General features: G+C 33.3%; 2 protein-coding genes and 1 long non-coding RNA gene across 8 annotated transcripts; 1 reads left to right on the top strand and 2 right to left on the bottom strand.

Moving 5' to 3' along the window:
• The first annotated feature begins 10,233 nt into the window (after positions 1-10,233).
• Positions 10,234-15,634, top strand: LOC104093408 (uncharacterized). 6 transcript variants are annotated; one of them, XM_009599144.4, is made up of 12 exons: positions 10,303-10,320; positions 11,642-11,724; positions 11,835-12,227; positions 12,559-12,642; positions 12,724-12,833; positions 12,934-13,066; positions 13,179-13,314; positions 13,407-13,569; positions 14,049-14,177; positions 14,279-14,473; positions 14,994-15,116; positions 15,292-15,634. In XM_009599144.4, the coding sequence occupies exons 3-12, from the start codon at positions 11,954-11,956 to the stop codon at positions 15,403-15,405; spliced, it is 1,461 nt and encodes a 486-aa protein (XP_009597439.1). In that variant the 5' UTR covers positions 10,303-10,320; positions 11,642-11,724; positions 11,835-11,953; the 3' UTR covers positions 15,406-15,634. The 6 variants fall into 6 exon arrangements, with proteins under 6 accessions (XP_009597440.1, XP_018625376.1, XP_009597439.1 ...); XM_070187418.1 differs by lacking the exon at positions 11,642-11,724 and adding an exon at positions 11,725-11,774 and having other exon boundaries at positions 10,305-10,320; positions 11,886-12,227; XM_009599145.3 differs by lacking the exon at positions 11,642-11,724 and having other exon boundaries at positions 10,234-10,320.
• LOC138900506 (uncharacterized) lies at positions 13,404-13,981 on the bottom strand. The gene is made up of 2 exons (XR_011411561.1): positions 13,917-13,981; positions 13,404-13,717 (listed from the first exon to the last, which is right to left on the bottom strand). It is a non-coding gene; the product is annotated as an uncharacterized lncRNA (long non-coding RNA).
• A 318-nt stretch (positions 15,635-15,952) lies between the features above and the next one.
• Positions 15,953-21,495, bottom strand: LOC104093409 (probable WRKY transcription factor 4). The gene is made up of 4 exons (XM_009599148.3): positions 20,740-21,495; positions 17,398-18,116; positions 17,136-17,294; positions 15,953-16,671 (listed from the first exon to the last, which is right to left on the bottom strand). Exons 1-4 carry the CDS (start codon positions 21,154-21,156, stop codon positions 16,389-16,391), a joined length of 1,578 nt encoding a protein of 525 aa, XP_009597443.1. The 5' UTR covers positions 21,157-21,495; the 3' UTR covers positions 15,953-16,388.
• Positions 21,496-26,408: the final 4,913 nt, after the last annotated feature.

Raw genomic sequence — 26,408 nt, forward strand, 5'->3', positions numbered from 1 at the left:
CCATGGGGAATATGGGTGTGGAGCAAATCGAATATACCCAAGCACAGTTTTATAGGCTGGCTCACTATGCACCAAAGGCTGTTGACCAAATCTAGATTATGCCACCTAGGCATAAGTCAAGATGATAGATGCCCAATATGTGAGATGCATGAGGAAACTACAAAGCATTTATTTTTTGAATGTCCCTTTTCTAAAATATGCTTACGGGAGGTACTACTGTGGCTAGGGATACATATACAACAAACTGATATAACTGGTATCTGGAGAAGAATGGCGAGAATCACTAAGGGGAAGAGATGCAGAGAAGTGGTGCTTGCTATAGTAGCAACACTTGTCTACTGGATACTGGTATCTGGAGAAGAATGGCGAGAATCACTAAGGGGAAGAGATGCAGAGAAGTGGTGCTTGCTATAGTAGCAACACTTGTCTACTGGATATGGAAGGCTCGCAACAATGCAGTGTGGGAGTACAAATTACCAACTACAGGATATGTGATAAAGCAGATCAAGCAAGAATGCAGATTGAGAAAGATAAATTTTGTAACTAAAAAGCTGAGTGTTGGAGAAAAGGAATGGATAGATAGAGTAATTAGATAAGAGAGATATAGGTTTATGTTTCTGTATGTCTGGCTGGCTTTTGATACATTATTTTATTGTTTTGTTAGCTATTGCTAGGAGGAAAGTGTAAATAGAAAAGAGAAAGGGAAGAAATAGATAGAAAGGAGAGAAAGGAATTATGTAGCAGGCTGTGGTGTTGAATCAATAAAAAATAATTTCTTCACCAAAAAAAAAAAAAAAAAAAATTGCGTTTGCACTTTCTGCAAAAATAATCTGAAGGAAAAATAGCAAATTTCGTCCCTATATTATTGTCTAATTTCAGTTTTAATCCTCGTGATATTCATATTCTGTAATAGAAAAGATAAAATAAGCTGACATTTCAATTTCGGAGATATATATATTATGTAAAGTAGATTGACTCAAGATTGGTTTTAAGTTATTGCTAGTTTTTTTTATTTATACTTTAGATATTTGTTTGCTTTATTCATTTGTATTACGTGAGGAGTTAACTGAATATCCATGTATTTTCGCTAATCTTTTTATATATTAATTTTTTGAATTTTTAACATATAATTAACAAGTGAAATTGTTTCCCCTAAACAACGACTCCGTATGAAAAGAATGCTCGAGAGATTAGTTATTACTATAAAAGTGAGAACCTTAAAAGTTAAAAATTGAATTATTAATATGCGCTTCTAAATAACGAAATATTCTATTTAAATAATAATAAAAAAGAAAAAAACTAATATTTTTAAAGTGTGTTTTTTAGAAAAGTTATGTCCTTTTAATTTATACCGTATTTATAAAAATAAAAAATAAAAAAGAGTTGCACACGGCTCATTAAAAGGAGAGACGCTTGTTGCCATGATTTTCTCCAAATTCAGAACTTAAATCCAAAACCTATAATTATTAATGGTGGGATCCGATCTAATTCACCATAATCCTTGACGGTGAAAAAGAGAGATTTTTGTTGCGGGAAACCGAACAGGGGTCTAGTTCCTTAATCTCTAGTAACTTTCATATTTTGCTCGGAAGAAATAGAGAACTAAATTTCCTATTCTGCCAAAAAATAATTATAGAGAAATCCTTCCTCCTGCAATCAGCATATTCCATGCCACGTGGAAAATGAACAAAGCATCTCTTATAGAGCTGAATATAAGCTAGCGTTTGAACATATATTTGATTAAAAATTGAAAAAAAGAGTTTTTGAAGTAGTGTTAAAAAATAATTTTTGAAAGTTGAAGTTTTGTACGTGGAAGAAACAATTTTACCCAAAAACTACCCTAAACCAGTTTTTGAGAACTTGAAATTTTTTGAAATCCCCTCCCCACCCCCCCCCCCCCCCAAAAATAAAATTTGATCATATTTCATAAACAAACAATATTTTTAAAACTTTTTTGAAAAAATGAAACCAAAATTTATGGCAAAATGGGAGCTAAATATTGCGTTCTATATAAATTGTTACATTTGTTGATAAGAATCGCTATTGCAAGTCAATCAAAGTATACATATAATTATCAAATTATGGTTAATATCATAATTGAATAAACTTTATGAACATATAGATTATCGGATGCAATTCAATATTTTCATTGATACATCCCGAATTATTATTATTATTATTATTATTATTATTATTATTATTATTATTATTATTATTATTTTGGTAATTAAATTTTCGGCAAAGGGTCAAATATACCCCTGTACTGTGAGAAAAGGTTTAAATATACCGTTCGTTATACTTTAGGTCAAAATATACCCCTGTTGTAATACTATTGGTTCAAATATATCCCTCTTTTGTTAAGTTTGTCCAAGGTGGACATCCAATCCTACGTGATACTGCTATTTAATGAAGTGGATATCACATGGCATGCCACCTCAGTGCCCCTAATCCATATATAAAAGACTAAAATTTGAAATACAGTATTTTTCATAGTAGCGGTAATGGTGGCAATAGTGGTGGAGGGAAAGAATATTTTAGTGGCGGAAATAAAATAGAAGGAAGGGGTAAAATGGGTTAGGGGAGCTGAGGTGGCCATGTGACATCCACCTCATCAAATGTCAGTGCCACGTAGGATTAGATGTCCGCTTTGAACAAATTTAATGGAAAAGGGGTACATTTGAACTAATAGTATAATGACAAGAGTATATTTGAACTCAAAGTATAACGAGGGGTACATATAAACCTTTTCTGATAGTACAGAGATATATTTGGCCCTTTTCCATTAAATTTTTATATATATCAGGGAAAATATTTACAAATCAAAGAAGAAACCCATAGAGCTTTATCATACTCAAAGCTTTACTGTACTACCCTTCACTCCCCTATACATTCTTTCTACAACCCTGCTAAGAACTACACAACTATTACATCAGATAGTAGTCCAATCTGTTCAGTATTTTCTTTATATTTCTATTGCTTCGATAATACACTTTTTGTACAACTAATTTGCTAAGTGTCTCACAATCCCTCGATTTGGCTTGAAAGAGTCTTGCATTCCTTTTCTGCCACACAAAATACAGGCAACCTGCTAACACCATTTTGAATAATTCAGCTTTTGCACTTCTATTTTTAGCTCAGTTCTCTGCCCAATGTAGTTTCTCAGACCAGCCATAGATGTTTATGTGAATACCTTGCTAGTTGAGTAGTCTCTTCCATAAGACAGCAACATATTGGCATTTAAAGAATAAATATTGGATGGATTCATTTGCATGTGAACATAATGGACATAGTTAGTTATTATGAATGCCCCACTTTAACAACCTATCCTTTGTGTATAACCTACCATGAGCCACCAATGTTAACGTGAATACCCACCTAGGGCAGCCTGCATTTTTACATACCAACTTCCTGCAGTTCACTTTGTTGAAATCTCCTCGCAGTTTATGATATATATTTTTGATGGAACAAGTTTGCATCTGTATTAGATCTTCGTAGGTGTAGCCTGTCTTCTCAAAGTTATCTTTGGCTTTCAGAATCTTCCTCATAATCCAGAAGCTTGGCTAGGTTGCACCTTCCATATGTATTTGCTTTTTATGTAGTAACAATGCATCCATTGGATCCATAGTTTATTCTTCTCTTTCCATATGTTCCATAGCTACTTGCTGATGGCTGCTTTGTTCCATAGGGATATGTCCATTACATTAAAACCACCTGCTGATCTAGGCTGACAAACTTTGTTCCAAGTTAGGAGAGCTTTCTTTGATATAGTGTTTTTCCCTGTCCATAGAAAACTCCTACAAATTGCCTCTACTATTCTTGTAAACTTCTTTGGTAACATAAAGATTTGAGCCCAGAAAGTTTGAATGGAGAATAGGACACTTTTGATGAGTTGCAATTTCCCTGCATATGACAAGCAATTTAGCTGTCCAGGATATGATGCTTCCCACCAGTTTGTCAATTAGAAGTTGGCATTGAGCTATTGATACTTTTTTAGAACTTAAAAGGTACCCCAAGGTATCTTACTGGCAACTCCCCTCTTGATTATTGAGGTGACTGTTTGTGCACCAAGAGACCACAAGACTACATTTATATTAGAGCCATAAATATGGACTTGGCCCCTTAGGCTACCTCAACCCATGATTTAATATAAGTGAACTAAGATTTTTGGAGTCTATTTAAGAATAAGGCTTTTTAACTCGGCTCAAGTAAGCACGTGGCCCATGAGGCTGGACTAGTTAGCCAACAAGCCTAACAAAAATATTTTATAAATTTTTTTAAAAAATAAAAAGAATATAGAACTAAAAATAATAAGAAAAATAACCCAAGCTAAATGTCTATTAAGCACATCATATTAGTAGATCAAAATCTTAAAATTTAAATTTTAAATATAGAGTTAAATTAAAATTATGAAATACATAAATAATAAAATCATAATTAACAATACATAGAGATTGTAAGATGTAGATAAAAATAAAGATGTTACGATAACTTTATCACAAGCGGGTTCAAATGTACTTGATGAAGATGATGATGTGTTGGTATTAGATATCGCAAAAGTGCCATTGAAGTTTTACGAGTTTGTTTTGAATTTTGATTTTTAATGAATGAAATATTGTTCCTTTTTTTAATATTTTATTATAATCTATTGGATCAATGTCAACCGTTCTTAAGTTTTACATATGCTTTCTGTCCAAGAAGATATTTTTTTGTTGGTATTTTTAGGTTAGAAGTTAAACTTAAAAAAAAATTATTTTAAAAAAAGATGAGCCGATCTCTGGGGTCAATGACCCATGTACGACTGAGCTAACTACTTTATGCCCCGTGGAAATGATGGTCCGACCGCCTTGACTCGTCAAATACCAAAGCCCGCATCATTTTGAAATTTAACATTTAAATTTTAAAAAGATAATTAATTAATCTTATCCCTAGAAAATACCTAACCCCAAAAATCATGTCTTTAAAAAAAGAACGACTGCCCTTTACTCTATCATCATCATCTTCTTAATTAAAAATTTATTATTCTGACAATTTCTATCTGATCTAAATTATGCCAGCAGATTTCAGAATTCTCACAAACGGTGACAATCGGCATGAATAATAATATACGAATGGAAGTGTGCACCATAGCAAGGTTTTTTGGTTGGCAAAATATAATTTTCAACATTTTAATTTTAGAGAAATTTACACGTAATACAACTTATTTAGTACTTAATTAAATAAGTTACAACTACTTCTAAAAAATTATATAAAATATAATTTTTTTAATCTACAACTTTTCATATCCCTAAAATCTCTCCCTTGAGTTCTCTTACCTAAAACTATCCTAATATCTCTCCCTTGAGTTCTCTTACCTAAAACTATCCTAATATCTCTCTCTTGATATTCTCTCTCGCCTAAAATGTATTTATCCATATTAATTTTCTTCCAATTTCTCCATTAAAAGATTCGAGTATATCCTAATGTCCCTACCCTCTTTCCTCCCTTTTACCTATATAATATATCACTCCCTCCTTCCTTCCTCCACCCCGCTACAAAATTCTTATACTATTCTTCATGCTCCATTATAGTATATTTTTTATCACCTAATTTGGCTTCTATGTACAATTACTAATAATATATAGTAGTATATTATCTATTATCTATTATATATTATATATTTATATATGTGTATATAGCATAACATAAATTAAAGGTAGACTTATAACATAAATTAAAGGTACAATTACTAATAATATATAGTAGTATATTATCTATTATATATTATATACTTATATATGTGTATATAGTTAAACATAAATTAAAGGTAGACTGTAATAAAATTATTCTATGTTGGATTTTAAAATTATTACATAATATTTGTATATTGTATAATTACTATGATATATATGTATTACACATTGTGTATGTATATAAAGTATAATTGTTAAACCTAATAACTCCTCATGTTTCTTGAAGATGATTTTCTCTAATTAAAATGATGTTGATGGTGATGAATTGACTATAGGAAAATATTCATACGATAAGTATATCTAAGTGGGGAATGAAATTGAAAGAATAAAAGAATCCCAAAATATAATAGAACTTAGTTTAATGGAGGATGCAATATTTTTTTATGGAGGATACCTCCTGGTAATGAGATAATATTATCATAGTAACCTAAAGCATTTATAGTAATAATCTTTAATTAATAAAAAAGAGAATTTTAAGGGACTAATTATGGATACATTTCAAAATTAGATTCCTTTTTTAGGTACTTTTCCGTATTTTAGGGTATATGTTTTATACATTTATTATGTTTATGTTGTAGAATATGTTATTATTTTAATTGTTGGAAATTCTGGAATTTTTTATGAATTCATACGTAGACATGAAAATTAATTATATTCTTACTGATAGTTATCATATTGTTGCACAAACATTTATCAGTTGACTGATTTATATAATAAGTATTATACTATTTCAAGAAGAAAAAAAATAATGATAAAATATTTTTATTTATTTTAAATGCAAACTTTATCCTGATTTTTTTAAATTTTTTCAAGTATTTAAATAATAAAATTGAAATTCAAGAAAAAATAATAGAATTTTGGATGGACTTGAATATATGGATATTCATTGCTTTCACATATTCATAAACTAATATCATTGACATGCTTCTTTGTGTGTATTGTATTTTTCAAGTAATATTTTCTTATGAAAAATTATATTTAATATTCTTTGCACATACACAAGTATGAATACTAGTTTATGTAAATATCGATTATGGGATGCAATTAAATATTTTCATTGATGGGCTTGATATACATCCCAAACTATGTGATTTATGATGTGACCGCGTGTGCACCAAAAGTTCACAAGGCTACAATTCTATATATCTTTCGTGCTTTTAATAAATGCAACAACATGTTTCGGATTAATTGGATTAAGATAACCTTCTAGATTCAAATTCTGCTAAATAAGAATTCAAAATAGGGGTTAGGAGGAAGAACATTTCAGGTATAATAGGGTAGTCATCTAGCTGTCAACCAACATAATCTCTGTCTTATTATAAAAAAAAATACTTCTAAATTCTCTTCACTTAAAACCCCTAACTTCAAGATTTGCCTTAAACAATTGTCTTCGAAGTGACACTTCAACTAATTCAACCCGCTTAATTAGCAACAACTCACGAAAAAACAAAAATAAAAAGAACATCGAGTAAAATGGGGTTGGTCTAAGAGTTTGGTAGTGATTGACTAAAATCATTTTTATTTTTTAATATCTAAGTTTTGAGTTTTGAGTTTTTTTTTTATTTGAAAAAATACTTGTCACTTGAGGGAAGGATTCTTGTGTCATACATGAGAAAAATAAAATAAAATAAAATAAAATAAGGAGAATCACGGAGATTTTTTATTTTTTTTTTGATGTTTTAATATTGGCTCTCGTTTGAGTTCCTGTGAATTAAAATAGGAAAAAGAAGAAGAAAGAAATCACTAACTAATGCAAGTTGTGCACTACTAAGTATGATATGAGAAGTACTATGTTTTATTGTTTTGTAGGTTTGGGTCGTAAGTGTTGTCTATTCTATAGTTTAATAATACCTACACCAAATTGTGTTTTTTTGTTGTCTAATTCTCTAGATATTATTATTCAGAAATAAGGCATATCTATTACTTCTACCTAAGGGATTTAATATAAGACTTGGCTTTGAATTTGATTTTTTTTGAATAAACTGAGAAGTACATCTTTTAAAAAATTTGGTTAAAAAAAAATACCCTAGACCATATCACGAAACTAAAAAGAGTTGCTTGATGATTATTTAAATGTCCTCGAAAATGAGATTTTTTTTAACATATAATTGCTATTGTTGAGTCGAGAGTTTATCGGAAACAAACTTTCTATCTCACACATCATATTGATGTTGATGTTGTTGATTGCTATTGTTAGCACCATTTTATGCTGTTGTTAGGGCTCGTTTGAATATGTGGAGGGATGAATTTGGAAGTTTGAATTTTCTTCACCTAATTCTACTTAAATACTCAAGGAGGTGGAAAATAATATCTTCAAAAAGAACAAATACTTTCTTTCCTAATTGTAGGTTTGGGTTGAGAAAACACAATTTGACTAAACTTGGGACCCCTTTGTCACAGAATAAATAAGACAGGGGCTCTACCACTAAAATCATAAAGCCTAGTTCTCCTAATCATTGTTTCAAAAGTTGGTGCTTTTGCCTAAATCCCACCTACTTAAAGAATCTTAATTGCATTTTAATCAACAAAGTTAGAAGCAATTCCAATTCTTGCAATTTCTTTATTTCAATGGTATCTTTACCAAATAAAAGCACTCATTTTATTGGTTTGTGGGGTTCTCATCATGCATCTCGTGCCACCAAGATACATAATAATTTTTACGTTTTTCTATATTTTTCAGAAAAGATTTTTAATAGGCTTAATTAATCATAAGAATATTTGACCAGACTATCCATACGTTCTCACTTAATTAACACTCCTCTAATTGGAGCACTGAGAATAAATTTGAAAAAAAGTAATAAATGTTCTCGCAATTCAATTTGTCAACAAGAGTTTGTATTCTGAAATGATATCAGAGGGATTTATATTTATTGTGAAAATTCTGTTTTCTATATGATTAATATCTTCTTTTTCTTCTTTTGAAAAAAGATTTTAAATCAAATAATTTACGATCAATTCATCTAACATTTCTTTTTTTAGATGACAATTTTTCACATCTAAATTATGTATTAGATATACTTCATCTGTAACAACTTCTGAGATTTTTTGTTTACAGCAATATTTTTTCTCGATCTTATTGAATTTTTTGAGCTAACTACTTAGGCTTCAAAGGAATATACTTTCTTTGTTTAATGTTGCTGGATGAAGAAGAATAGATGCTATTTTTAAAACAATTTCTTTGAGTGGAGAGGCAAGGGGAAAGAGATTGGAAGGATATCTTTTTGTGAGAATTTAATCTTTGCACCTTTAAGATATCAAGTAACAGCGCTCTACGAGTGCACTACTATTATAATGTTTAAATATTACCTCACTTATATACTTGGTAGTATATATTATCATGGCAAGCACAATTTCTGTTCTAACATAATTATATATTATTGTCTTAAATGTCTTATATGTTGCAGCTAATTAGTTCGTTCAATTGGAAGCTTAGTTACTGGTTCGGTAAAACTTAATAACTTTAATTTGTCCAAAATCATGTATTTATATTTTAAAAAAATATTTAATATGCATATATAATTTATTTAGAATTCAATAAACTGCATTTTCTAGTATTTAGAGCCTAAAACTTAAACTTTGGATTTGCCTTTGATTGTTTGTTATATATTGACAATATAATTTTATAAACCATTTGAACCCTAATAAGAAACATGATGGAAGGAAGGACGGTTGATTCTTTTAATCGATGCTCCCTTAAGAATGATTTTGGACCAAATGTTGAATGCATTATTACTATAAAATGATAGGAAAAGATTAAACAGTATTGTGATAAAAAAAAGAAGCTTAGATTGTCAATTATTAGTTGACTTTTGATCAATTGGCTTTGACGAAAGTTTATGTTGTCATTTTTTCACCTTGTATTGTACATAGTTAGTTCAAATGAATTTGAAATGGAATCTTGATTTTAGAGATTATTTTTTTCCCAATAGAGTTTGGTTAAATATTTTGACAAGTTGAAATTTCATAGGGATGCATGATCTAGTCAAACTCTTAACCTATGACCTTCATTTTTTCTTTGATTCTTGAGATTTGTGTGAAATGCTAACGAAAATGTGAAAAATGAAAAGGAAACGCAAATTATATAAATTTGACACACTTATTATACTTTATTTTATACGATTGTTTTACTTCTTGTTTAGTCCAAAACGATTGTTATACTCCTATAATTGAACTTTGATATATTTTATAAAATTATATCGTGTTAAGAATTCTTCTTTCTTAAATATTGTATCTAATTATAGACGATCATATAAAACGAAATGAGGAACTAAAAATCATGAAATCGTAAATTTTGACATGCCAAATATATAGAGAATCATGAACTAAAAATGGACATTGTAAACTTAGATACTATTACATCAATAATATAAAATTTAAAAGGCTCTATTTTTTAGAGGAGACAACCAAATAAATAATTGGAGTTTCAACAGTTGTAATCCATTTTTGTGTAATATGTGGGACCTCTTTACCTTCTTGTTTTGGGGGAGAGGGGGTGGGTGCCTGTGGTAGGGGTAGCTAACTATATATGAAGTGCAAATGAGAGAAGAAATAAATGAACTTTAATTTGGAATTAGGAAGTGACCATTTAAGAGTAAGTCCCTTCATTTCTTTCTTTAGCTTCTTGTTAATCTGTTATCATTCTCTTTAATCCCTTCTGATTTTACATTATGTTGTTTTTGTGGACCTATATTTACAAGTAAATATAATCCAATTTTCCATGCAAGTTACTATGCTTATAAAATTTATGATATCAATACAAAATATCAAGACTTTTCCATCGTTGGTTTCACTATTTTCTTGTTATTGTTTATCTTTCATTTGATCATTGATATTGATCGAAGAGAACCTTGGCGTAACTGGTAAAGTTGTTGTCACGTGATCTGAAGGTCACAGTTCGAGCCGTGAAAACAGCATCTTGCAAAAATACAGGGTAAAACTGCGTACAATAGACCCTTGTGGTCCGTCCCTCCTCCGGACTCCGTGCATAGCGGGAGCTTAGTGCACCGGGCTGCCCTTTCCGATCATTAATATTGATTGGTTTTTATGATCAGCCAAGTTCCAGCTTGTATATTTCCTCTTGTACTTTGTTCTTATATGAAGACAGCTTTTAAATTTTAGTTGACCTTTAGTTCTATTTTATCACTGCATGCCAAACATGATTGCTTTATTTCCAAATCACGACCCTTCAAGAAAGTTCCAGTTTCACTTAATTTTATATTATCTCTTTCTCTGAATTTAAAGATATGATTTTTATTTGTTCATGAATATACAAATTGGATTGCCTTATCTCTGGAATGCTTTAGGTATTCTTGTTTGTCATTGTTGTTATTTTATATCATTCTGGTTTCTGATTGAGACCCTTCAGCCATTACAGCTAACTTTTTAATGTTTACTTAATTCATTTTGTGGTTTTGACTAATATTACGGTATTTATTTTATAGAGGACTTTTGCTGACTTCTTGTTTTACTGTTTCAATCCTGAGATATTTCCTCAATTTCTTAATATGGGGGCAATAAAAAGCTCCTACATTTTTTCAGTATGGTCTAGGATAATAAGGCAGCCCGATGCACGAAGCATCCCGCGTTCACGCAGGGTCCGGGGAAGGGCTGCACCTTCGGGGTTGTGATGTAGGTAGCCTACCTTAATGCAAGCATTAGTGTCTGATTCCACGGCTCGAACCCGTGACCTATAATGAATGTTATATGTATGGTGCAAATCATGCTTGAACTATAGCATAGTCTTAATCAGATCCTTCAATATAATTTCAAACACCAATATTTGGTTTTCCAAAATATCTTTTTAGCTTCAATCAGTTAGCTTTCACATGGGTGAGTTTAGATAGAGTTCTGCCTAACAGTCAACATCTTATTATTGTCTTAAATTTGTATAGTTATGTATCTTTGATATGTAGGATTCACCAAATAGGTCATTTAGCCTTTAGTTCTTTGAGGGAATGCATTGAGAAGTTGATATTACCATTTTTTGGCATTTAAGGTAATGAATAATTGATACTTTACAACTTGAGAAAATACAAGAATAGTAAGGTTTGTTTGTGCATATCTAAAGTGCCTTTCTTGGTGTTTTTGAATGCTATAATCTTGCAGTTTGTTGATATATACAAAGGAGGAAGGGAGTGCTTCTTGTTGGAATTGCAGTTTTGGTTGGTATATGCAAAGGAGGTAAGGGAGTATTTTTCTTGGAGTTGTGAACTTAGTCTTGAGATATGGGTGGATGTGTTTCGAGTCCGACTAAGAAGATAAAGTTAAAGACAAAGTGCATTCGCAAGTCTCGTAGATTTCGAAGAAAGGCACCATCTTCTGTTTCTGTTGCACCGATAGAGCAACTTACTGGTGTGAGAAACTATGTAAGAGATGTTGATGTTGGTGAGTTTGTCACAATAGACTATGAGAGCAGGGCTGCACCTATTGGTGGAGGGGATTGTGTGTTAAATCCAGCATTTCATCTCTCCCAAAACTTTCATCATGTAGATGTAACTGGTATGGATACTTGTAACAAGCATTAATTTTCTTGAAATAGTTGATCTTCTTGCTCAGCAAACATTGATTACTTTGAACCTATGTTGCTCGGGCCCTCCAAAAATGTCGCCGGCGGGTGCGTCTGGGATCCTCCAAAAGTAGTGTGTTTTTGGAGGATCCGACACGATGCGGTAACATTTTGGCGAGTCCCTGCAACATAGCTTTGAACCAAGCAAATGAAAGAATTTTTAGCATCCGTTTACTTGGTTATAGGAGCTAGATGCCAAGGAAAGTTAGGCATTTCAAATTGCATTAGAAGTGTTTAATTTCCAAGGAATTCTTTAATTTGCAGGAGTAAGCCAAGAGGAAGCATGGTTTGATTCTTTCAGTGTCCTTGAGTCTGATTCAGACGAAGACTTCACTAGTGTTCTTGGGGGTAATCAATAAATCCTAATCCAAATTCTAACAGTAACCAAAAGAAGTTATTTCTGAGTTCTCTTTGTAATTTTACTTCCAGAAATTTGCCCTTCATTGGTCATTGCTTCTATGAGCATATTAGATCATCAAAGTCAAATCGAAAGCGCCTCACACTCTTACGATACCATCAACAACAATGATATATCATGTGTAAGTCACTTTAGCATTGTGAAGGTCAAAATGAAATGTTTTGCTCATGTATTTGTTAAGGCTTCCAAGTCAATGATTCGTTTCTCGATACTTAATTCAGGTAGATGGAAATTTTACTAAGCGGAACAACATTGTGGAGGATCCAATTTTGACATCTCAAAGAAGGAAGTTATCAGTTGTAACACTTGCTGTTAATAAGAAACTGCATGATGGGGAAACGACGACTGAGTTTTGTGAGTGTCACTGCAAATACTAATACATACAAATTCATCTACGTATTTAGATTTGTTTTGATCATATAACTAGTATACTGTCAAAATCTAAAGGACTTTATAAAATAACTAGGTTCTTCAAGGAGATTATTGTATCGTCCAAGAGCAGGATTTGTTGTTCCACATTATATTGATATGAAACAAACTCAAGGATGTTGGAGTCGCATTGCACCTTCTGTATTTAAGCTTCGTGGCATGAATTATTTCAGGCATGTTTGCGTTGTGTACAATGAGATTTGCTAGAGTATCTTGTTTCGCTTTACATTCAAGCTGATAAGACTTCTATATTTCACAAATGCAGGGATAAAAGGAAATTTCCTGCCCCTAACTATTGCCCTTATGTACCTATTGGTGTTGATCTATTTGTTTCTCCGCGGAAGATATCTCATATTGCACGGTATCTTGAGCTTCCCTTTGTAGAGCCACATGATAAAGTCCCATCGCTTCTCATCGTCAATATACAGGTCCTCTTGCAATGCATAAATTCCTTAATAAATCAGACTTGCATTTTTTACCTTTTCTTGACACTGTCATACATTTATTCTATTTAGTTGGGATTAACTACTTTAACTAAGGCTCCATGTGGATTTTATGGGTTCTTTTGGAAAATGACTTGAAAGGGAGCCTTGACGTAACTGGTAAAGTTGCTGCCATGTAATCAGGAGGCCACAGGTTAGAGCCGAGGAAACAACCTCTTGCAGATATGCAGGATAAGGCTGCGCTCAATAGACCCTTGTGGTCCGGCCCTTCCTCGGACCCTGCGCATAGAGGGAGCTTAGTTCTCCGGACTGCCTTTTTTCTGGAAAATGACTTGTTACTGTTATTTTTATTGGACTGAGACGGGCTTAATAGAGCGACATGACACTGAAAATTCATATAGGATTGAGGCGGAGTGTTGTTTTCGTGAAAATAACTTACAAAAATTCCGGATTTATTGTTGCAGCTGCCTAGTTATCCTGCCTCAATGTTCCTTGGTGAAAATGATGGGGAGGGAATGAGCCTTGTACTATACTTCAAAGTATCAGAAAATTTTGAAAAAGAGATTTCTCCACAATTTCAAGACAGCATAAAGGTAATAGCCTGTTCTTAGTTTCTATTTTCCTTTATATGAATACTACTTTCTTTTATCTGGAATACATGGATTAAAACTTTTTCTACCGATACATATTGCAGAGATTAGTAATGGATGAGATGGAAACTGTAAAAGGTTTTGCAAAGGAATCAACAGTTCCTTTCAGAGAAAGACTAAAAATCATGGTTGGCGTAGCCAACCCTGAAGATCTTCATTTAAATCCCGCGGAGAAAAAACTTTTACATGCGTATAATGAAAAACCAGTGCTTTCGCGTCCTCAACATGCCTTCTACGAGGTAATGTTTTTAAATTCTAAAATCTTTTCCTCTTTGAGATCTCATAGATGAATATCGTCAAATTATTTCTTAAATTTTGGCGTATACATGCATATAGTGAAATTTCAGCTGCTCATATCTAGATTAAAGAATTGAAATGAGATATACTTAATAAAGAAGTCGCACATTTGATATGAGCAGCTGAAATTTCACTATATGCATGAAGTATCTGTTGTCTCCTATAAGTCTCCTATATGCAAGAAGTCGCACATTTGATATACTTTTTGTTGTCTCCTATAATCAGAGGCGGACCTAATATAACCTATGTGTTATATTGAGCAGAAGTCTTGTATATGTATGTGTGTCCCTTAAAAATGGTTAAATGAAATCATTTGGCACCTTGAACCCTAAAAGCCTTTAGGGGGCACTGATTGAACAGAATATTGTGCCCCCGTCGCGTTAAAATTTTAGGTCCGCCTCTGCTTTTATAAGTTCATTTTCTTACTTTTCTTAAATAATCTCTTATCATTATCTTGTTCAGGGAGGCAACTACTTTGAGATAGACCTGGATGTTCATCGATTCAGCTACATATCCAGGAAAGGATTTGATGCATTCCGAGAACGACTGAAACATGGAATTCTTGATCTTGGATTAACAATTCAGGTTTAGTTATTCCCAGAATCATTTTCCTATGCTCTAAAGTTTACATTTTCCCACAAGTTATTTTTTAACAGAAGTTCATTCTGGTTTTTATCAGCATGTATAGGAGGAACATGAACTCTGAATTCTTATACAAACAGTTCTTTGCACTTTGCATGTTATATTTGGATAACTGTAGGCACAGAAGCAAGAGGAGCTGCCAGAGAGAGTTTTGTGCTGTGTTCGATTGAACAAAATCGATTTTGTAAATCGTGGCCAGATACCTCAGCTTATAACCCCTGTTGATAACTGAAATGATTGAGAGCTAGGCTAATAGTTGTAAATTTTGTGACAAGAGAGAGAATGGATTCTGAAATGTAGCTATCACACCAATTTTGTTTGTATCAAGAGTGACAAAATATGAAAAGGTTTAGAACCTTTTCAATGAAATCTGACAAAATTGAAAGTTGAATTTTAATTTCTCCAATGTATAAAGGTCCACATCAACTTTAAAGGAAAGTCCCTGTTGGTTACCCTCAAAAGGTCCTCAATTAAACACTTCAGAGGAAAATGCGATGAAGTCTAAATTATCATGCTAGTTGTTGTTATGTCACAGGAAGAAGCAAACCTGAAAATAAAGAAGATAAATAACACAAAATTTTAACACGGAGTTTTTTGTAAAAACTACGGGATCACAAAGATCCAAAAAACTCCACTATGACAATAAGAAGGTTACAAAACCCTTCTTTAGACTTGAAGCACATTCAATCCTATCACTATAAAAAAAATACTGAGAATCATAAATTCATAACAGAAAAATAAATAAATAACAAATAATTCAATTCATAACAGCAAGAAGATTGTCCAAAAAACTTCATGTAAATTCAGATGAAAGGCCCAACTATAAACGATTACAAGGTAGAAGGATTGGCGTTAAATGCAAAAATAGTGTAGTCGTTCACAGTGCTAGTTCAAATGCAGCAATAAACAGCCAATAGATGTTGGAATACAAAAGCATTTACAGAAAGAATGCATATAGAAATAACACAGCTAACCCTGTGCTCTTTTTGAGAACATTTACAAACAATTCATATTCAAATCACTCCTTCCTGACCTATTATTTCGTGTCAACGCAACTTCTGTACCATTTCTGTTCATGATTGTTGGGGGAGACCAAGATCAACATTGCAAACGCGACAAATAGAACCATTCAGAAATAAGTTACAGCCCTCTACATGGCCAAATTCTTCACTTGCTTCCCTGTTGATTACCATGCTGGAATGATGCTTTCATAAATCATGTAATTTGTTCTTCTTTGAAACGTAGAAGCACTATAGGTTGTTGTTCATTGTTTGGAAAGTCAGTTCTTCTCATTGCAGCCGGTTTATCAACTACAGGGTTGTGTGGCCTCAATTGTGACATAGAGTTATTAGTGGTATTATGGCTACTGTTCCTAGCTGCAGGCACATCATGATTATGTTTACCCTCATATGTTGTTATGACTGCTTTAGGGTCACTTGCCGCCCTTTCGACATGCTTTCTTACGTTACATCCTTGGCTGGTACATTTGTAATAGCTTCTGCAGAAAATAACAAGGCGTGTAAAAATTATGGCAAGCAAAATAGCCACGAAGCAGCTGGCTTTGAAACAAAGACTTCTAAATAAATACTGCAAAGAGAATGTCTCAACCAGCAAGATTCTGACAAAAAGGGCAGCCCGGTGCACAAAGCATCCCGCATTTATGCAGGGTTCGGGGAAGGGCTGCACCCCAAGGGGTGTGATGTAGACAGCCTACCCTAATGCAAACACTAGTATGGCTGCTTCCATGGCTCGAAAGTCAAAAAGTTGGCAAGATTATAGTCAATATGGTAAACATAAAAGGAACGTAAATGTAAACTGGATTTCTCTACAGCTGATATTTATTAATTTAAGGTTCACTTTACCACAACTCCACTCTTAAAACTAGCTGAACACCAAATGTATAGATGATATCGTGGAGTAGTTCATTGACAATAAAGGAGTAAAATAAGATGGACATTTTACCTTGGATAGGGGTTTCCTTTAACAACCTTCTGTCCATACTTTCGCCATCTATAACCATCATCCAATAGATCAACTTCACTGGTTGTTTGTACAATGATCCTAGGTTCTGTAACTGTCCGGTGAGAACAAGCTGCCTCTGAAGTTTGTACTTCCACAGCCCTGCAAAGTACAGACATGTTAGGATAGAGAAGAATAGCTGTCAAAATAGACATGGCAGCAAAAGGAATTACTATGCAATAGTGCTAAGGGTGAAGGAAGATACCTCCGCTTTGATTCCCGTTCATCAATGTCTCTTCCATCCACTCTAGTCTGAGCATCACCCACTTCCTCACTGTCACTTGATCCGGAGATCTGGTCATGTGTTGCTTGGCTGGATTCATGATCCTTCATTCTTAACGAATAGGATGTTTCGCCCTCCTTGGGTTTGTTAAAATTTCCGGCCAGACCCTCAGAGCTGGGCTCATAGGACCCCTGAAGATTATAATTTCCATTTGGATTTCCACTTTCTTTTGAACGCTTACTAGATTGAGGCGGCTGATGGTTGTGCTGGCCCTTATATATAATCTCAGTCACCTGACCATCGAGGGAGCGCTCAACCTTCTTCTTGACTGGACAATTTGAATGTGTACACTTGTAATAGCTTCGCGGATATTCACTTCCCTTGACCTGCTTCTGCCCATACTTTCGCCAGTTGTAGCCATCATCAGCAGGTTTGTCAACAGCAAAGGAAGCAGGTTCTGACCTCTGATCAGATAAGGAAACATCTGATGACTCTTTCACGATGTTAGGATTTAATGCAGGAGGAGGTATCTGTTGGTTTGCTGCTGCATTTGATGCTAAGGACTGGAACTGTGACAATGACGCTGCAGCTGCTGTTGAAGAAGACGGATAGTCAGGCCGAATGTGCAGTTGAGACTGAGCAGGGGCTGCCTGAGTTGTAAATTGAGCAAGCACTTGCTGATGTGACATTCCAAAAGGGCCCTGTCAAATGAAGATACATAACTAACTTCGAAGAAGCAAATTCAAATTAAACTAATAAGGGCTCGTTTGGTACGAGGGATAAGAGATAATTAATTCCGGGATTAAATTTGAGATGAGTTTATCCCATATTTGGCTAGGATAAAATCGTGGTATAACTAATCCCGGGATCAGTTATCCTGGGATTGTAGTGTTTTTTTTATCTCTATGGAAGGGTAAGATAACTAATCCCGGAATAATTAATCATGGGATAACTTGTTTCCCAACCAAACGACCCCTAACAGTATCAACTTATATGCAGCAACAACAGAGTGTTCTCTCCCAAAGCCAAGTATAGAACATTTACCATCATCAGGATATTTCTAATTTCAGAGAGTGTTAATTACCGAAACTCAATTATGTTACTACAAACACAACCTGCTTGTTTACAAAATCAAACTCTTCCTGTCTGGTTTTTCTTTTTTTGATTCATCACTGAGGTTTTTCTACAATCTGAATACGATATTGATTTATTATTTTTATAAATGAAAGAAGGTCCACAACAAAGATGTTCCCTCTCGCCATATCTATACTTACTGGATGGGTGCAGATAACAATGTAATAATAACAAAGCTAGATAGAGATACTGTTCATTTATAATTGATTCAGATAGCGAGACCCACGGAAAATTCCACCTTATTCGTGCGGTAGCATCTAAAAACCAAATACCTGTATTTTCCCTAGTAACAACCAAACATTAACAAAATAATAACACATCTGCAAGACGTTACGCCGAGTAGCTTCTGTTGTCTTTTCTCTTTATCAGGCCATGTTAGGCCAACAATTCCTTTTCTTCCAACTACTCCCCAGTCTAATATGACCGGCACTAGATGAGGCCAAAAATGGTTTTCTACATGAAACCTGTGGATCAACTAGTAGATAAGGGAAATGGAATGGATTCATATATCTATCTCTATCTACCTGGTACTTAACTTACCAGGTAAAGGTAAGGTCTGCGTACACACTACCCTCCCCATACCCCACTTGTGGGATTAGACTGGGTCTGTTGTTGTATATACATAGCTCCAGCCATCTTGAGCCGGCATTCAAGTAGACAAGTTAATGAATCATAGAGAGTTAGTACAGTGTTGATGAAGCTTTTATTTTTTTTATTTTTATTCCTTAAGAAATTACCATACTTTCAACTATTGAAATCGGAAAAAATTCTATTTAATAAGCAGTCATAGAGGAGCAAGGATCTGTATGTATAGACTTCAACTTGTCCCTAGGTAAGGGCAGATATAACTAAGTGGAAGTGGCTTGTTAATCCACCATGCGTGGGTCCATCCCCGTCTTAAGACGTAAAATTACCAGGATTGAATCCCGGTGCACTAAACTCCCGCTATGTGTAGGGTCCGGGGAAGGGTCGGACCACAATGGTCTATTGTATGCAGCCTTACCCTGCATTTCTGCAAGAGGTTGTTTCCACGGCTCGAACCCATGACCTCCTGCAAGTTTATCAGTTACGCCAAGGCTCCCCTTCTTACTAAACTGCATTAATACCTAAAATTCAGAACTTTCTGTTGACTAATGTGATTAATGTTGCACTCAGGAAAAAATGGATGGAGTACATACTCCTATAAATAAAGGATTCTCAGTTTGCAACCAAGGATCGGCCAGCCTTTTGGTCCAAGCTCAAATTAAAATAATGTAAAGGTTTAACCTTGATATAATGGCGAGTTATGCTCAAGGTCTCGCAACAGTTATTGTATGTGACAATTTTCAATATAGGAACTATCTCTACAAAGAATGATGATCCGGAAATGATAATACTTAAGTTACAAATTTTCTGCCAGAATAAATACCAACAAATAAGAGAAATCTAGTGATAAACGGTACCTGGGCTGTATTAGATAACCGATAGAATAGTTGAGTTGTGCCCAAGCTGGCCCGACACAACCATCATTTAAAAAAAGAAGGGTATGCTTGGAAATATCAAAAAGGAAAAGAAGTGTACGCTTGTGTTAGATGAACAGAGAAATTGAGACTATTGCTCTGACAGTTTCTTACTAGTACTATGTTTCTAGCTTTGTGTCTTCTCGTCAGAGTCAGATACTTTAGTCAAGGAACAACAAAAGGCACACTCCAGAATCCAGATATAAAGGAAAAACACTTTTGGCAGTAAAGTTCAAGGCTTTTAGGAAATAATTCCTTTTCCGAGAGACTTACATAGAAGAAGAGTATACGTAATTGGCAAAGTTGTTAGCATAATTGATAAAGTTGTTGCAGGAGTTCACGGGTTCGAGGCTTGCGTACAACTTTCTATACAAAAGTTTCAAAAATTAAAGCCAAAAGCAAGTTACTAACTATGGTAACATCTATAGAATTCCATTACTTCTTAGAAACTAATTACCTCAAAAATCAATCTAACCCTTCAGACTTGCAAAACCCATAGACCTAAAAAAGTAAAGTATTCACAAATCATTTCTTTAAATCATGATTCGCCTCGGCATATTGCCTATTACATGTCCATCAAAATACTAGCAATCAAATTTTCACATGTTCATAAAATCCAAATAAACTACATAAAAATCACAAAAAAAAGAAAGGAAAAAGAAAATCAAGTTATGAACTTTTATTAAAATACCTGGCCAGGTGAGAAGAACCCATCAAGCAAACCACCTGGGCTCAATCCAGGCGGTACAGTAAACGTTGTAGGCGGCTGACTTATCACCAAACCCGTTGGCCTACTCTGCTTATACTCCTGAGCCATAGCCGCCGTAGACGGCGGAGGAACTGGCGGGAAACCCGGTCGAACGCCGGAAAAACCCGCCGGAGATGACATTGCACCGGCGAGAAGCTGAGAAAACGAACGACAATCCGAATCCGGATCATTATCCGAGAAGAAACTGGATACTAGGGTCATTGGACCCGGGCTAATACCATTTGACCCGCCCGAAAATAAACTTTCCATTGAATTTCTCGGTGGTAAAGTTATTGTTGGACGTAGTAATTGAGCTCTTGACGTTGATGATGATGATGATGATCCTTCATTCTCAGCCATTGATTTTGATGACTTTTTTTCTGTTTTTTTTCCTTTGAAACTCAAATATGTGGAAAATTATTATAATACCATTTCTTGCTTGTTTTCGTTGGTTTTTCTTCTGGGTTTGTTGGAGAAGGGAGAGAGGTGGGCTGTTTTTTTTTTTTTTTTTTGGGGGGGGGGGGGGGGGTGAGGAGAAGATATGGGGGATGGAAGTTTGTATACTGTCCAATTTGGAAAGAAGAAACAGAAAGGTGTTACAGGATCTGAACAAAACTGAGTAGAAACTAGAAAGTCCACGCTTGCAGTTGCAGATACGAAAATGGAGGCTTTGCAGTTTTTGCTGTTATTACGGTCTTCCTTTTTCTATTTAAATGACTATTATACCAGAATATACAAGTGGAACATATACAAATTTGGGTTTTCTCGGTACAGTTTATCGGATAATTTTTTGTTGCTATACTCAAATATTATTATAAAAAAATATATATTATAATATAACATAAAAAATTAATTCAAAAAAAAAAATTGATCGTTATAGTATAGTTTTGTATAAATGATAACTCTTATAAAGAAGTCCGATTGTATCTAATATATAGGCTATCCAGGTCATCCCAAGTAGAGGCAGCTTCAAGTACCTTGGGTCGTATCCAGGGAGGGGAGATCGACGAATATATTACACACCGTATTGGGGTAGAATGGATGAATTGGAGGTTAGCATCTGGAGTCCTGTGTGACAAGAGAGTGCCACCGATACTCAAAGGTAAATTCTATAAAGCGGTGGTTAGACCGGTCATGATGCACAGAGCTGAGTGTTGGTCTGTTAAGAACTCACATATCCAAAAGATGAAAGTAGCAGAAATGAGGATGTTGAGGTGGATGTGTGGGCACACTAGGATGGATAAGATTAGGAATGATGATATTCGGAAGAAGGTACGTGTGGCTTCCATTGATAACAAAATGCGGGAAGCGAGGCTCGGATGGTTCGGGCATGTACAGAGGAGGAGCCCAGATGCCCCGGTAAGGAGGTGTGAGCGGCTGGTTGTGGAGGGCATGGGAAGAGGTAGATGGCGGCCAGAGAAGTATTAGGGAGAGGTGATCAAGCAGGACATGGCGAGGCTTCAGATTTCCGAGGACATGGCACTTGATAGGAAGATGTGGAGGTTGAGTATTAGGGTTGTAGGTTAGGAGGTAGTTGAGTCTTGCCTTACTTCGTCCGTTGTGAGACTAGTCTGGTAGGGTTTTTGTCTAAGCTAACTAGTGGCAATGTCGTATCTTACTATTTCGCTTTTCAGTGCCGGATCTATTTACTAGTTATCGCTTTTGTTTTGCATCTTTCTTCTGGATTTCATGATGTTCCTATTTTTCCTATGATTTCTGTGGTGATACTGATATTGTCTCCTTTTATCTTGTTATCCTCTTGAGCCGAGGATCTTTCGGAAACAACATCTTTACCTCTTCGGGGTAGGGGTAAGGTCTGCGTACGTACTACCCTCCCCAGATCCCACTAGTGGAATTTCACTCGATTGTTGTTGTCGTTGTATAGACGTTGAGGCTAGACTAATAAACAGGTCGAATACACAACCTCTAATCAAGAATTGAGAAGTACTAACTATTTCATGGTGATATTTGTTAATACTAATTAATATAATTCAGTTTATATAATATGTTAGTTGTTTTATTTTCTAGGTTTCTAATTTCCAATGGCTATAAATAGTTGTCTTCTAAATGATTTGATAGTATGAAAATTAATATATAAAAGCTTAACCCAAAAGTAATATGATAAAATATGGTATGAAACTATTCCTTATGAGTTACGTTGTTGTGACTCGCGAATTTAACACTATGATAATTGAATGTGTTAAAAAAGACAAAGTAACCAAAAACCAAATGTAATTAATTAAGTTAGAAAAAACTATAGTGATCTCTCTTGCTAGTTTAACAAAGAACAGAGAACATTATTGGAAGCAAGCTAGGCTCTATATAAAAATAAAAATAAATACACAGAAAACTCTAAATCTGTCTTGCAAGTTTTGACAAACAACAGAGAATATTTGAAGCAAAGATCTGTATCGACGACATTAAGTAATTGGAATTAAAAAGTTTAGTGTTGTTACACTTATATTAGATTTAATTGATTTAGCTTTTTCATGAATGACAATCTATAATTATAAAAACAATTAGTACTCCCTCCCGTTTAAAAAAAATAAACGTAATTCTATTTGGAGAGTCAAATAAGATTTTTTTTGACTAATTTTTTGTAAATAGTTTCTAAATATTTCGAATCAATAACTATGTGATTTATGGTACTTTTTATGTAATTTCTAAATATGTATATTTTATTTTTAAAAAATTTAAAGAATCTATATTAGAATGCATATGTAAAATTATTTAATTTGACTCATGTACAATTAAAATATAGGGACTATAATTTATCTATCTTGATAGAAATATGATCCGGATAGGACAGCCGCTACCTTTTCGGTGCATTCTAAATAAACTCTATTTCAATGTAATAACTCACAAATTATACTAAAGAGATAAATCGAATTAGACAAGTTCTGTGTGACGAGAGCGACCGAGAAAGGTTGATTCAAATAATTCATATCATTGGCTATAACTAATTAGGATGGGATAAATTTGATTGATTTTCTTGGAAAATGAAATATGGGATTTTCTTATTTTAAAATGTGGCATCAAAGTTGCAGACCCGACGACTTAAAAGTTGCCGTGAAGCATAAGATAATCTATATAGACGAAAAACAGTCTGTATAATTTTGGCTACTAGTGGGCACGTTTTAGACTCTAATTTGGACATTCGGTTTGTGCTATTTTTTAAATGGTTGGAGAATTTTACACCACATAATTAAACTCAATTATTTTCTAAAAAGTTTAACATCATTAATATTTTTAAGTACAAGGAAATTGTCAGTTTTCTCAATTTTATTCTTTGTTTACGAATCCTAATATGAGGCCTAGAATTAAATAGGATAAGAAAACACTAGTTCTATTGGAAAATTTTAGCACAATCACCCCTCTCCTGTGATTAAATAGCTCAGAGTGTTATTTTTCTACATATTTAAATTACTTACGTTCCAAGGGAAACACATAATGCTAAAAGGTCATAATTCGAACTCAGATCAAAATAACCTCTTGAATGGACACCATGCAACAAGTTGTTACAAAGTGTTAAAAAGTCAATTACTTACTGTTAATGCTAAAAAAATCATTCTTGATCAGCTCGGAATATCTTTTTTTAATGTGAATATAATAAGTTAAAATTCCATTAAGTAGGGAGCATTTTTCTTTCAATGGGTTTTATGCAGCATGAATCTAAATTAATCGAGAGCTCGTATAAGTATCGGACAACGAATGAGAAATTTAAAAAAAGTTACATGATTTAAAAGAAAAAAAGGAAGGACTTTACTACGTTCTATCTCATGTTAGTAGTTGGTCCCTCACTCATTCGCATTAACGATACCATTTATTTAGAGAAAAAGTTAACATCATAGGATAAAACACAGAAATGCAAAAGAAACATAATTTTTACCAAAATTACCAATTCGTAGGAATGAAGACATTGTCGGTGAAGTGCAGGCATTGATTTCGTACAGGGAATTGTTAAAATTGTTTAATGTATAGTTATTATATTTTGTCTATATATCTAAAATCAGTAAAAATATCACTACTAAAAATCCGAGAAAATCCGTTTGAGGCATACCGACCAACGTTGGTCGGTCAACAAAAACGACCAAAAAATCTTCCAAAGCGGATGGAAACTACCAAAAAAATATTTTATATTTTTTTAAAAATACATACCGAACGAAATCGGTCGGTATATTGGTCAAATATTTGACCGCAATGGTCAGACTTGCTTAGTCAAAATACTTTTTTTATTACTGACCAACATCGATCGGTAATATGGACTCATATTTTTTAATTTTAATAATTATATTATTAATTAAAATATTTTACAAAATTTATAGTTGAATTTACCGACCAAAGTCGGTCGGTTATTACAGGAGAAGATTTTACCGACTAACTTTGGTCAGTAGCTATAATTTCTGGAATATAACCGACTAACTTCGATCGGTTCATAGGTCAAACATGGTCAAACTTTTGAATCACATTAAAATTTACTATCTAAATAATATAAATATAATCCATTAACACTTTATTTTGTAATACAAATAATGAATGCACTAACATATACTATAACAAGCTATACATAGTTAAAGTGGTACAACGAAATATATGTGTGTGTGTATATATATATATATATATATATATATATATATATATATATATATATATATATATATATATATAGAGAGAGAGAGAGGGGTATAGTCACATCTAAGAAACGCGAAGCACTAGGGCCACATGGTCGGGTTCTTTTGGGGTTAAACTTGTGAAGAAGCAATAATCTGATTAGTATATATAATTGATCATCATCAAATATATCTATTTGCAAATTGATTCATCGACTTATAACTTACTTAGATGCATCGATGAATATTAAAAACAAAACGTCTCGACCTATATCGATGAATACTAAAAACAAAACGTCTCGACCCATATCGATTAATCTATATCATGCATTATTAGTGATGAATGAATGAAATATAGAAGAATACTAAACTTCTTTGACATGTATATATGTATCACAAATTAAATAAATGAAAGAAGCTATTAGCATTAAGTAAACGAGTTAATATAACAATCGACTAAACATATTAAAATAGAATAATATTGGTTTACCAATTCATCAATTGATCAAGTTTTCGTACGTAGTAATGTATGTAATTAATCATCAATTACAATATAATGTATGTGTGTGTGCGTGTGAAATAACTCATATACTTAATTTTTACTTAGAAGATTAACTTAGATATATGGATACAAAAGGTAAAACGTCTTGACCGTTATTTATTAATCTATGTGATTTGCAATTAGTTATAAAACGAATGAATATATAAGACAAAATGTGAAATTCAAATAAAATAAACGTATCATATATATACCTTTATTTTTTTTATTATGATTGATTAATTATATATATGTGTGAATAAAATATATGCTTATAATTTATTAAAAGTAATTAGTTAATATAACTATTTATAAATATTATGCTTATAGTTTGTAAATATTTATTAGTAAATATATATATATGTGTGAATAAAATATATGCTTATAGTTTATAATTTTTTTTAAAATTTATAATATTTTAAGAAATAATAACATAAAATAATTAATTTAGGTTTTTTAACAAT

This window comes from Nicotiana tomentosiformis, chromosome 10 (genome assembly GCF_000390325.3).
Source record: "Nicotiana tomentosiformis chromosome 10, ASM39032v3, whole genome shotgun sequence".
Taxonomy (NCBI): domain Eukaryota; kingdom Viridiplantae; phylum Streptophyta; class Magnoliopsida; order Solanales; family Solanaceae; genus Nicotiana; species Nicotiana tomentosiformis.

What these genes read in the sequence shown, in the direction of transcription:
- LOC104093409 (XM_009599148.3), bottom strand. Translation starts at nt 21,156, where the DNA reads ATGGCTGAGAATGAAGGATCATCATCATCATCATCAACGTCAAGAGCT. An exon ending in GAACGGGAATCAAAGCGGAG is followed by an intron (nt 17,295 to 17,397) that starts GTATCTTCCTTC and finishes TGTACTTTGCAG; the next exon opens with GGCTGTGGAAGTACAAACTT. An exon ending in AAAGGAAACCCCTATCCAAG is followed by an intron (nt 16,672 to 17,135) that starts GTAAAATGTCCA and finishes TATTTTCTGCAG; the next exon opens with AAGCTATTACAAATGTACCA.
- LOC104093408 (XM_009599145.3), top strand. Translation starts at nt 11,954, where the DNA reads ATGGGTGGATGTGTTTCGAGTCCGACTAAGAAGATAAAGTTAAAGACA. An exon ending in CGTGGCATGAATTATTTCAG is followed by an intron (nt 13,315 to 13,406) that starts GCATGTTTGCGT and finishes TCACAAATGCAG; the next exon opens with GGATAAAAGGAAATTTCCTG. An exon ending in ATCTTGGATTAACAATTCAG is followed by an intron (nt 15,117 to 15,291) that starts GTTTAGTTATTC and finishes GGATAACTGTAG; the next exon opens with GCACAGAAGCAAGAGGAGCT.